Genomic DNA, 13067 nt, shown 5'->3' on the forward strand with positions numbered 1-13067 from the left:
TATTGAGATGTAAGCCCCAGAGGGGAACTCCTCCTGGGGTAATAAACCATTTTGCAGAACTGGAAGGCCATCTCATTCGCAGTAGAGCCCGTGGACCGTGGCCACGGCAAAGAGCGAAGCGTTGGTGAAGGAGGCAGAAGCCAGCCCGTCGCGCGCCGCGTCCCAGAGCGCGCGGCTGACGACGCGAACGCCCTGGCCGGCGCGCGGCCCCAGCACCACGCTGCACACCAGCTTGTAGCGCGGGGGGCAGAGCTCGCGCAGACGCACTCGCACCTGCTCGCAGAGCTCCCGGGCCAGCGACCCTGCTTCTGCGCCCGAATAGCTTGCATCGCGCAGCCGCGAGGCTAGCGCCGCCTCCAGAGCCCGCTGTGCGCCTGCTGCCTCCCAGCGCTCCCCGGGTGCGGGCTCCGTGCGGTACGAGGGCGCCACCCGACGGGCAGGCGCCAGGGGCAGCCCCGAGAAGCTGACCCGCGAGCCTAGAGGGGGCACTGGGCCTTGGGATGGGCGCCGACCTCCAGCACCCAAGCCTGGCCCGGCCAGCGAGTTGCGCCGTGAAAAGGACGAGGCCAGGCCCAGCACCGAGCCCCGGCGGGAAGCCGGGCCGGGCACTGCTGGTCGCGCCTCATCAATGCTGGGCAGGCGGCCTGGGGGCTGTGCCGGTGATAGTTTCAGCCCCGGGTCTCTAGCAGCCTCCTCTTCCTGACGTCCAGGGAACACAGGTCTTCCAGCCATGGATCTGCGGACTGGAAGGCTCACACTTGGACGGGATGGCCTCACCGTGCACCTCTGTACACCAACCACCTCGTCTCTTACTCGTTTCCCCCGCTTTAGCCCCTTCTTAGCTATGATTTGGGAACAGGTGACTCAAGTAGTCTAGAGCTATGTGGATTCCTAGGTTAAGGGCCGTTAGGACATAAGCAAGGGAAGAGATGCTGGTAACAATCTCCTCTTGGGCTGGCTGCTGCTCCCTACGCTCCTTTTTCCTCTGGGGGTTAGCTAAGTGAGCTGAGTACACTGCCTTTTCTCACTTCCACCTGACTTTGTCAGAAGGGGAAATCTGCCTCTGCCTCATCCTGGACAGTGGTGTGGCCAACCCCAAACCAGAAGGAGGGAAAGACAGATCCCAGAGCTACAGATCCTTCTAGGTCTGGGTATTGAATCCAGTCATTTTGCACCCCTACCTGTTCCTAGGGTGGCTTATACAAAGATCCCACCCCCACCCCCAAACAACTGGCCCATACCCAGGGCAGGTGACTCATGAACTTGCTTCCACCCTCTGCTTCTGGCCTTTGGCCCTACCTCCAAATTCAGTTCTGGGATGCTGCCCTCTCTTCTCGAAACTCCTGCAGGCAGGCACCTGAGTCACCGGGAGCCTTTGGCCTCCAATCTCTCCTTGTTCCACCGCCCTCGGCAGTGGGAGGGGCAATGCCCTTGGCCTGTGTTGTGGAGTTGCCATGGGTTGCTAGGCAAGCACTCCTTCCCTGCTTCCCTTCCTCCAGCCCTTGCTCTGGCTTAACCTGAGTGTTACTACTGTGAACGTGCACTGAGCCAGAGGTGCCTGGGTATTACCATGACAGTAATCACTGAGGGGACACCTAGAGAGAGGCTTTGGTCAGAAAGGTGCTGCCCCAACCCAGGGCCCCTGAGCCACCATCCATTTCTCCCTTGTGAAGACTGACTCGCGTCTTGTGAGCAAGTCACAGAGGCCTGGGATATGGGAGGACTTGAGGCTGCGGGGGTGGCTATTCAGGAATCAGGATCCAGCCCACAGGAAGGAGTACGTCATGGTTCTATGGTCTCCCCATCAGCCTCAACAAGGACAAACATTTCCGCTCCCAGTGCAGAGCTAGGGTGTGGCTTGGATGACTTCCTCAGCTCAGGGCTGTGTGCTGGAGTGCAGGGGGGCTGGGACAGCCAGAACTCCCTGACACAGCAGTGACTCGCAGTGAACCCTAGTCCAGCTTTCTGACCCCTGCTGATCCAAGTGTCCTAGGGCTTGTTCCCAGATGGCCACACCTCTTGTATTCCCTGGGAGTCCCCATTGTACCCCAGCACCCCTCCCCCACACACTGAGTTTCATTTCAGGGATGCCAGAGGTCATGAGCCTTTCCCAGAGCTGACGCCTCCTCACCTGATCTCCCCTTCCCCCCTCGGGACTCGGACGGGACTGCCCAGACAAGCCTGGTCTGGGCCCAGGAAACTATCCATGGGGGTGAGGACTTTCCCTGTTGAGGGGGGTTCCCCAGGCCTAGCAAACCTGATGCAGACACTGTGTGCCTTTGTGGAGGAAGTGAGGAGAAGCAGGGATTTTCAACTTTGAACTCTGTGCAAGGCCAGGGTGCTAAGACCCTCCGACTTTGCTTATGGCCCTGCAGGGCTGAAGCTTTCCTGGACCTGTGAGACATAGGCGGGGCCTGCTCTCAGGCCTCACTCCAGTTTCCGTGGAAACCCACTGGCTTCCTACCCCAGTGCTGCCTGGGCAGGCTCCCAGCTGGGGCCTCATCTGCTGCCAGCTTCCAGCCGCCAGCCTCTCCTATATCAACTCCAACTCAGTGTCTCCTGGCCCTTTCCGGGAGTCTGTCCCTAACCCTGAGTGGAAGCTTGGGCCTCTACAGGCCCCTGATGCTTCCATTAGGAACATGGGCCTCTCCTTCCCATCCCCAAAACTTTAGCTTCTCAGCAAACAGGCCTCTGAAGCTCCTGCTCCGCCCTTTCTGGTCTTTCTAGTCTCCTCGCCAGTTCTAAGGCCTGGCCAGGCCTCCTGCTTCTTCCTACCCACTACCTCACAGACCGACAGCAAGCTACTCCACTTATTTACTCCCCCTGTCCTATCTATCCATGGAGACCCCAGGACTGGTTGTGCATGGGGAGACTTCGTCCTTTTCCACAGCACTCCGAAGCCTCGTCAACAACCCCCTATACAGGTGAGGGATAGCGCCTGTCTGGATTTTCCCTAGCAGTATCGGCTGGGCCCCAGGACTCTGAAGAAGCCCAGACTACAGAAGAGGTGGGGAATTAGGACTTGACCCTCCTCCCTGGCGAGCTCAGTTTGGGGACGTGTAGAAGGTGGCTACTGGTCACTCAATTTCCTTGATATCCTGACAGCCAGAGGTGGGGAAGGGGAGAGGTAGAGGGGGCTGGAGCTCGGAGCAGTTGTGTGACCTCAGGCAAAGACCTTCCTTCCCCCTCTCTCCCCATCTCTGGCAGAGAAGGGCTGTCTGCCCCCTGGATCCTGAAAGGGAAAGTAACTTGTGTCTTCCCTGGAGAGGCTGAGGAGTAAACTAGGGATTCACAGAAGAACAAAGCTCAAGGGATTGAGTCAGAATCAGAGAGGAAGTAGTTCAAGGGTGCTGCCTTGGGCTCATGGCCTGCCCAGGATGCTAGGTGTCTGAAATCAGGGATGGGGGCAGGGGGAGGGCTGCTCCAGAGAACTAAAATGCAGCTTTCTGTCTCACTGCTTCAAAGCTCTGCTTCTCCCTAAGGCCATAACCCTATTGCTTTAGGGACCACAATCTTGCCTGAGTAGTGGGGCCCTGGGTCTTGGACCAGGGATTAAGAGGTTCCAGGTAGCTCAGGCTTCATCTCCTGCCTCCTACTCCCTAAATTGTTCTGAGGCTCAGAGGCTGGGCCGGAAGTAATCATGAAAATGGAAAATGTGGTCTAGCTTCATGATAGTGCAAGACCGACTTGTCTGCAGTCAGTGCACTCTGCACCCCCCTCCTGAAGGAGGTGCCTGAAGGAGGCTGAAAAAAGCTCTGTTTGCAGTTTGTGGAGAAGCCTCCCTTCCCCCAAGACTCAGGCTGGGGAGGCAGACGGGTGGAGGGATGTGGGTTCAATTTTGCTGCCATCAGCCCTGGTCTCTCCTCTCCCCTGTGATCAAGCCATTTCCTCTGAGACCTGAGGGTTTGGGATTACCATCCCATTTCTTTTTTAATTAAAAAAAAATTGCTTGTATTTTTTTATTTTTATTTTTGTGTAGAAGAACTGGGGTGTAGGCCAGAGTTGTGGGGGAGGGGTGAGAGGATTCACCAGAGACTGTGCAGAGCAGATCAAGTGGATCTGCTGAAACACCCTGCTGAGGAGAGCAGCAGGCAAGACAGGAGAGGTCTGCTGCGCCATGTGGGTCAGCTTCCTGGTCGGGGATAGAACTCAGGCTGCAGCGGTGATGGTGCTGAGACTTAATCCCTGGGCCACCAGGGAGGCCTACCATCCCATTTTATAGGCAAGAAGTCCAAAACACAAAGTTAGGAAGTCACTTGCCTGAACTACCATGGGGCTGAGTTGGGACTAGAACCCAGGTCTACATGTTCCAGACCTGCTGGAAGAACTCAGCCCTACCTCTTCTATGATAGCTAAGGGACCAAAGGCCCAAGTGGGCAAAGACAAAACCTAGAGTTGCTTTGTCTGACCTCTTCTCCCCCAGCTCTCTGTCTCTCTCTCCCACAGTGATATTCGCTTTTTAGTTGGTCAAGAAAGGCAGGAGGTGTTTGCCCACCGGTGCTTGTTGGCCTGTAGATGCAACTTCTTCCAGCAACTTCTGGGCCTGGAGCCAGGATCTGCAGTACCTAACCCCGTGGTGCTAAGCACTGTTCCTGCTGAGGCCTTCCTGGCAGTGCTAGAGTTCCTGTATACCAACAGTGTCAAGCTGCACCGCCACTCTGTGAGCCCACTGGGTTGGGAGAAGCAGGGGGTGGGCTGAGGGACAGGGGAAACTCCCTTCCATCCCCCCAACCACCCACTCTGCAGGTGCTGGAGGTGCTGACAGCTGCTGTGGAGTATGGGCTGGAGGAACTTCGAGAGGTAGGTTTTGTGCCTGCCACTCTCTCATTTCCCTTGCCGCAGTGGGCTGGATTCTTACTGTCTCACACGCTCCTGGATTGGAGAAGGATGTGTACCAATATAGAGGGAAGTATGGGTAGCTCTCCACGTAGATGACATGAGTGGTTATGGCTGGTGCTGTAGATACAAGTCAGTTTGATTCCCATTCTTCCGAGAGAGAAAACAGACATGAGAATACAACCGGATGGCGTAAGAAGGGTGACAGAAGAGGATAAATGGTCTGAGACTATGTGGAGGAGATATCTAGTCCTGCTACTGAGGAGAGAGTTGGGGAGACTTCCTGGAGGAGGAAACAGTCTTGTAGAACTTGTAGAAGTTTGTTTAGAGAGGGTGTGGGAAGATGGCATTCTAATCACAGAGGCACAAAAGGAGCTAGTAAGTTTTTAGTATAGCTGGATTAAGAGTGTGAAAGGATGCGATGAGATTGGAGAGGGTGACCGGGTCTGGCCAGGAGTGTCTTTGAGTCAGGGAGGGGACAGGTGGTGGAAGAATCCTGAAAGGGAGAGTACTTTTGCATGACGCTTATTGGTCTAATTGGTGGAGAATGTGCTAGAAAGTAGGTTGCTAGGCTTGGCTTTTTGCTAGTCCTGAGCACCTCCAGGTTTGCCAAGCCCTAGGCCAAGGTGATTCTCTGCCCACCCTGGCCTGGTCCGGGTGGGTCTGGAGCTGCTAGGAGCCTGCCTGGGTGGCTCATTGTTCTAAGCCTGCTCACTCCTTCTGGGGTGGGGCTGGGGTCTTGGAGCAGGGACGGCTTGGCACAAACTCACATTCATATTTGTTCTCAGCTGTGCCTGGAGTTTGTGGTGAAGGTGCTGGATGTGGAGCTGGTTTGTGAGGCCCTGCAGGTGAGGGCTGCTGGACAGGCTTGCCGGTCGCCCGGGTGTGGAGGGCCGGGGAACATGGCCTCTGGTGTCCGCCCTGACCTTCCTCTGTCTGCCCCAGGTGGCTGTAACCTTTGGCCTGGGCCCGCTGCAGGAGTGCTGCATAGCCTTCATAGAGGCCCACAGTCAGGTACAGCCCTCCCGCACCTTCATTCTCTAACCCCACACACCTCATTCTGCTCCCCCCTGACCCATCTGGGGACCCACAGGAGACGCTCCGGACCCGCGGCTTCCTGGAGCTGTCGGCGCCTGCGTTGCTGCCCCTGCTGCGCAGCGACAAGCTCCGCGTGGACGAGTCTGAGCTCGTCCTGGCCGCTCGGAGCTGGGCGCGCGTGGGCGCGGTGAGTGGGGCCTCGAGGGACGCGGGGTGGGGGCGCTGAAGGAGATTCGGGCTTCGGAACCCGGCAGCGAGCGGCGGAGCAAGCGCCCGACCGCATGACATTCGCAGGCGGTGCTGGAGCGGCCCGTGGCCGAGGTGGCGGCCCCCGTGGTGCGGGAGCTGAGACTGGCCTTGCTGGCCCCGGCGGAGCTGAGCGCCCTGGAAGAGCAGAACCGGCGGGAGCCGCTCATCCCGGTGCGGACGCAGGGGACCGGGCTCGGACCCACTCGGGAGCGGGTGGGGGTGAGGGAGGCCCTGGGGGGTGCGGGTACGGTCCAGGGCCCGGGGCCCCCGCGGTGACCGGCCTCCCGCTGCAGGTGGAGCAGATCGTGGAGGCTTGGAAGTGCCACGCGCTGCGGAGGGGGGACGCGGCCCCGGGCGCCCCGTGCCGCCGCCGGACGGGCACCCTGCCCCGGGAGCACCACCGTTTTCTAGACCTGACCTTCAAGTGACCGAGGAGGCCGTGACTCGAGAGGCCATCTGGGCCCTTCCCAACTACAGCTCCCGCCACGTCCGGCGCGCGCCGCCGGCTCCCCGTCCCAGCTCGCCCGGAAGGCTCGCCCGCGGCCTCGCGCCACGTCCTGTGGGTGGGGTTTGGGGAGCAGGCGGTTGCGGTTGCGGGTGCCGGCGCGGGCGGGCGCAGCCTGGGGTGCGCGGGAAAGTCGGGCCGCTGGGATTTGCTGTGCGGCGCAGCCTGGGTGCGCACCGGCTGCCTGCGCGCGCTCGCCCGCCCCGGCCACTCTCGCTACCCCTGCGTAGCATTTCAGCTCAGCCCCATCTTTAATTCTGCCTCCTCAGATCGCGCCCCTCAATGCCCCGCAGGAACCTCAGGCTCAGGCCAGAAGCGGGCTCCCTCCAGATCCTTCCCAGGTCTCCCCCCCCCCCCCCCCGTGTCCAGCTCCCCAGGTGCCCACGCCTACAAACGGGGTCGTCCCTGCCTTGTCCTTGTCCTCCTTCATATCTGCTTCCTGTGACTTCTACCTTCGAAGACACTGAAGAGCGGCCCATGTGCCACCTCAAAATAGGCTACTTTGGCGTAGGTATTATTTCGATAAATAGATGATGCTATGAAAACGGAACTTAACCGTTTTGTGAGGGAAAATTACATTTATAAAGGAAATAGCTTGTCAGGGTGTCTCCCTGTGTACCAGAAAAGAAGGATGACTAACCCCAGAGAGTATTTTATCGGTGAAGGCACCCACCGAAATCTGCTTAACAAATCTTACCCTAGTTTTTCGTGCTTTCCCTGGTGACTTCCCCATAACTGGCTTCCTTGCACTTTTCTTTCATCTTTCGTGATGACAGCATTTAAGCGGGTATTCAAGCCACCTTGGGAGTTACTCATTTTCCCCTGGGTAATGTTTTTATACTGTAACCAACCTGGGTGTCACTGGTGTGTCCCTGCAAGCCTTGGGGGTTAAGGCTGGGGGAGCCACTGATCGGAACTTGAGGACTGGCCCTCATTCTTGACTCTGGAAAATAAAATTTCTTAATCTTTTCTCATCACAGTGGTGATTATTATTTTTCAGTTGACAAAGACAGACTAACAGGAGAAAAAATATGCATTTACTTAAAACATATTTTACATGACAGGCACCTTCATAAGAAAAGAAAGATCAGAAGAAATCGTTCAAACCTGAATATTGTTTACATTAAGTTTGAAGAGTGGACAGTTGTGGAAGAATATGTAGTTAGTGTATGAGCTAAGTGCAAACTGGGGGAAGTTTAGCAAGGCCTGCTTGGTTCTGAGTCCTTTTGTCTTTTGAAATAAGGGCGTCCTTTTCTCTGTATTAGTTTGTTTAGCTGGCAGAATGATGGGCATCCCGGGACCACCAAACCTGCCAGTTCTAATGTGTTCTGCCATCACAAAACATACTCTTAGGGCGTAAAACCTTCAATAGAAAAGAACTTTTATACAATTATTGTGCAATAGAGTGAAGAGAAAGAATATAGTTAAAATGGTTTAAACACCCCAAATTATCCATCCACTCATAGGTAAATGCCCAGCCAAATAGGTTTAGCCCAAAGGGGGGCCACGAGGCCCTAAAGTTTGCCACAAGTCTAAGGCACCTTCTGGTGGGGAACCCAAGGAAAGAGGTGGAAGGAAAAGAGCAAAATGAAAATTCAAGTCAAGATAAAGGCTACCATTGTCAGTCTTCCTACAGGTCTCTCACCCACGTCTCTGTCTCTTCCACGTGTCTCCTGCCATGTCCCCCGCCATGTCCCCCAAGTCCCAGGTGCAAGTCCAAGGCCAAGAAGCAAGTTTGGCTGCTTCTTCACATGTCTCTCTGCTCCATGGGACTCCTCCAAGTCTCCTTGTCTTCCTTTTATCCTCTCCCAAGTGCTTTTCCCCTGCCTTCTCTAGCTTTTCCTTTCTGTTCCACCCTTCCTTGGGTGGGGCAGGGAACCTGGGACCTCCCCTTTCTGCTAAAACTTGAGAGTTTTATGACGGATTTTAAGGGAAGAGGGCAGGGGTGGACTGTCAGTGACCTTTTTTTTTTTTTTTTCAAATTCCCTCAGCATAAAATATTCAACATACCAAAGTGACGTATTTTGGCATAGCATTTCCTGAACCCTGTCAAATAGCACAGAGGTGAAGAGTATGTTTCAAGAGCAACACTGCCTGGACTTAAATCCTAGCGCCACTCCTTTCTGATGTGTGACATGAGTAAGAGTACTTGACCTTTCCTATACCTCAGTTTCCGTACTTGTAAAAGAGATAATAATAAAACCTACTTAATAGGGTTCTTAGGAAGAGTAATCTCATGAAGAGCGTATGTTAAAAAATTAAAAAAAAAATAGGCACAAAATGGAGTTCCTCATGCTGGGCCTCACCCAAGAATTAATACCTAACCTAACTCCAGTTACAGCCACTCCCCAAAGTGGAATTGTAAACCAATCACACTGGAGTTTTCTGGTTAGCACTAGTGAGACAAAAATCTGAATAATAAGGATCATCCCCGCCGCCCCCTCCGCCCCCGCCCGCCCCCCCCCCCCCCCCCCCCCCCCCCCCCGCTTTCCCTGAGGTCGGGTGGTTTTTGCCTGGAATAATCTTTTCTTTGGCACTAATAATCTTGTTCAACTATGAAAACCTTCCATTTTGTATTTTTGTATTTCTTGCTGGGTCTCCCTCCTTGCTCCACGGGATACTGTGTAGCTCAGGAGTCGTTTAGTTGGAGGGCCTCTCTGGTGTTGCAGGAGTTAAAGACAGTGCTATGAAACGATCACCAGCCACTGCTGCATGAGTTCGATCCCCGGCCAGGGAGGTGAGCACATGGTGCAACAGACCTCTCCTGTCTGACCCTCTGCTCCCCTCTGCAGTGTATTTCAGTAGATCTGCCTGTTCTGCTCCCCAATCTGTCTCTGGCAAATCCTCTCACGCCCCTCCCACCCCACCCCCACCTCTGACTTACACCCTAGTTCTTGTATGCATAAATAAATAAATCTTTTAAGAAAAACAAATGCAATTAGATCTTTAAACTTGTTTGGATGAATTTTCCTTACACATAGTGGAAAAGATTAAATGACATATCCAATTTGTTCTGCAAATATTTGAGAGCTCCTGTGCCAGGATTTAAGGTCATAGAATGCACTGGAGAAATTAGGGCAAAATCCAGTCCTCAAACAGTAACATAGACAACCACGAAAAAAACCCATATATATAAAAAAACCCAAGAAGCTGTAGTACGAAACAGAAAAGATAATGTAAGAAAAGAAAAATAACATGAAGAAAAACAAAGCAACTAAAAGATAATGTAAGAAAGGAAAAATAACATGAAGAAAAACAAAGCAACTAAGTATGGGGAAAAAAAAAATGCTTTAAGAAAATGTATAAGCCAGCAGCTGAGAGAGCTTTTCTCAGCTACAAAGCCACTGGAAACACACAAACAATCACCTTGTTAGCAGCTTACTGAGAAAACTAAAACTGACGGTTCTATTTTTGAACTTTGAAATACAGCCCTGCTAAAAGCAAGGCCACAAAAAATTGGATAAAGACTCAGAATTGCTCCTCTCCACGGAAATCTTTAGTAAAAGGCGAAAGATTTATACGATCTGAAGAGAAACCAGAGTATAACAGCCAACACCTGCTTGGCCCCTCCCAGAGCAAGTTAACACTTAGCTCACTCATGGTTGTTCTGCACTTGTGTGTTTCTCACGCCCTGCGTGGAGTCTGCATCGACAGCATGTCTCTAGCGGGCAGCGTGCCCTGCAACGGCGATGCTGTCCCCGTGGAGCTGGACTTCAAGCACCGTGGACCGGTCTTTCCGTGGTGCACCATGGGTATGCAAATTACAGGCGGCCCCGACCCGTAGGTGACTCGGGCGCTCTGGGCGGGCCTAGGCGGGCCTGGGCGGGCCTGGGCGGGGAGGCGCCAGAGGGACCCCTGGAGGTTAGATCTGGTCTCTCCCTTCAGGTCTCCCAAGTTACCCTCGCCTGGTTTGCCAGGGGAGTTATGGGCGTTTCCCACGCCTTGTACAGCGCCTGGGATTAAGTGCTGTCCCAGTTGCCGAGTTTCAGTACTATCTACTCTATTATTATTAGTATTAATTTATGATTTAATTAATTATTTTTTTCGTAGTGCAGAAGCAGTTGAGCAGAGACATTCAGGGGCTTCCTGGGACCACAGTGGGCAGGGTAGTGAAGGTGGGGGTGAGGATGGCATCCAATTTATCTTGAAGGACAGTTTGGTCAAGGGAAGGTGGAAAAGTTTTCTGGCAAAGGGAATAGCCTGGGAGGTGGATGCTGAAAATGATACAGCCTGTGCAGAGTAGAGCATGGTGTGAGTAAGAGTGTGGGTCTGGCTGGGGTACTGACAGGAAGAGGCTGGGGCGATGACATAGGCTTGATATGAAGTTAGGCCTGGAAAGGCTTGTCAGTGATGGGGAACCATGATAAGTGTTGAAGTCAGAGGGCTGAGTGGTGTGAGGGGCCACCCAAGCTGGGCTGCCCTCAAGCACTGGGGCTGGTCCCCAGAGATAGGATGTGCACACTTAGGACTGACCACTCCTGCGGTAGTCCAGCCGCCAGGAGCTGGAATCCCTTCAGCTGCTCCCACACCAGGACTGTGACTCTACACTTCTGGGTTGTTTCTTTAGCATGCAATCAGAACAACAACTTCCAGCAGAGCTAACATCTATACAAACTACGAAAATAATCAGGGTGTCTATGAGATGGCAGGTCATTGCTTGCAAAAATGATTTCATTCAAATCCTGGAAGAAAAAGAGCAGCCTATAGACTGTCATCTTCCCATTTGGAGACGCTGAGGCTCAGTGAGATTAACTAACTTTCCCAGGTCACTCGGGTGGTAAGTGGCGCAGTGGGCTGACCTTTTTTGCAGTATTCCAGCCTGATGAGCTCATCTGTTCCACCCAAAGTCCCCTCTGTAGTGACCTGAGCACTTCTTGACCCAAATTCCCTGGATGCACCCCCTACTCAAAGTTCTGAGCCAACTATTTGCTTCTCTTAAGTCTTTTTAAGCAATTGAGTATTGATTCAGCTTCAGTAGCCTCCCCCTTTAGCACCGCCCCTTCTTTTTGTCAGAATGTGGTTTTATGGCCTTTCGCCTAGTGGGGTGGGGTAGGGTGAGGTGGGACCCTTCCTGGTTAGTGGGTGGCTGGAATCCAGGGCTGGAACCCAGTTCAGACTGAGCCCTGGGATAGTTGGGGAAGGGCAATATAGGACCTCCCCCACATCCCTGGGCGAGGCTCTGTACTCTGGCCCAGGGGTGTGGCCAGTATCTTCAAATATGATGGATGTGGGCTGTGCAATAACCTTACAGAACAAACATCTTAAATACAGCACTTCACTGCTTGCTAGCACAACCTGTTTCTGGAGCTCCCACAGCTGATGTCCTAGCTGTCTGGTCAAGGGAGCCTCTGGGGCACCAGGCTGGCTGCTGACTGGTGAAGGCCTCTATTGGGTCCAGAGGTTGGTCTGGGCACAAAACTCACAAAATGTTTCCCTAGACCCTGCTGTCCCCATCTTTGCTTCAATTGGCCACTTTCCCGATCTGCTTCCACTTCACCTCCCACCCCTGGCACGTCTGTGTCTCTTTGCCTGTTCCCAACCCCGTGCTGCTGGAACAGGAGGATGGAGATGAGTGTGGAGAGGCTCACAGAGCTGGATTATGATGGCTCTGAAAGCCACAACTGTATGATTTCACACCAAAAACCTCTGTATCATTTTGTATATTTAAGCACTTAACTCAGATTCTGTTACTAAGTATATGACCAACATATGTTTTTGTTTTTTAAAGATTTATTTATTTATGCATAGAAGAACTGGGTGTAGGCCAGAGGTGCAGGAGGTGAGAGGATTCACCGAGATAGATTGGGGAGCACCGAGATAGATTGGGGAGCAGAACAGGCAAACTGACTGAAATACACTGCTGAGGGGAGCAGCGGGCGCGGCAGGAGACGTCTGTTGCTCCATGTGGGTCACCTCCCTGGCCGGGGATTGAACTTGTGCTGCAGTAGCTGCGGACAGCTTCGCAGTGCTGCTACTCAACCCCTTGCACCACCAGGGAGGCCCTGACCAAAATATAGTTGCTGAACATCATCTTTACTTGCCAGGTGAATAAACAGACCAGTTGTTATGTGGTAACAATTCAGAACCTGGGACCTTTCCCACCCAGGACCAGAGTCATCCCAGGACCTTAGGCCCTGACGCCACTGCTTGCAAACTACCAACTCTACTGAAAGAAAAACACCAAAATCATTTGAGATGAGTTCACATAGCATATATTTTACTCTTTAAAAAATAAAACTTTCAGCATAGCTAACATCCATACAAACTACAAAAATAGACATCTTCATATAAATAATTTCTGTGGGAGGGGGTGGGCAGGGGTACAGAGAGCCTACCCAGGAGTCACCAAGCAGTGGGGCAGGGTGCTAGAGGATCCCCCAGTCTTGGGCACCAGTGTGGGCCGGGGCTGTGGAACAGGGCTGCCTGCAGCCACAAGTGC

The 13067-nt window shown here is 53.5% G+C and overlaps 2 protein-coding genes across 3 annotated transcripts; one reads left to right on the forward strand and one right to left on the reverse strand.

Moving 5' to 3' along the window:
• Positions 1-72: 72 nt before the first annotated feature.
• On the reverse strand, positions 73-735 carry DYNLT4 (dynein light chain Tctex-type 4; the record flags this gene model as incomplete). Its single annotated transcript, XM_084242913.1, has 1 exon — positions 73-735. Exon 1 carries the CDS (start codon positions 730-732, stop codon positions 73-75), a length of 660 nt encoding a protein of 219 aa, XP_084099039.1. The 5' UTR covers positions 733-735.
• Positions 736-2838: 2103 nt separating this feature from the next.
• Positions 2839-6551, forward strand: BTBD19 (BTB domain containing 19; the record flags this gene model as incomplete). 2 transcript variants are annotated; one of them, XM_084243317.1, is made up of 8 exons in its annotated part: positions 2839-2924; positions 4447-4660; positions 4747-4800; positions 5625-5684; positions 5782-5850; positions 5930-6061; positions 6169-6294; positions 6417-6551. In XM_084243317.1, the coding sequence occupies 8 exons, from the start codon at positions 2839-2841 to the stop codon at positions 6549-6551; spliced, it is 876 nt and encodes a 291-aa protein (XP_084099443.1). The 2 variants fall into 2 exon arrangements, with proteins under 2 accessions (XP_084099443.1, XP_084099444.1); XM_084243318.1 differs by lacking the exons at positions 4747-4800; positions 5625-5684.
• Positions 6552-13067: the final 6516 nt, after the last annotated feature.

Source organism: Talpa europaea (assembly GCF_964194135.1).
Source record: "Talpa europaea genome assembly, chromosome: 9".
Taxonomy (NCBI): Eukaryota; Metazoa; Chordata; class Mammalia; order Eulipotyphla; family Talpidae; genus Talpa; species Talpa europaea.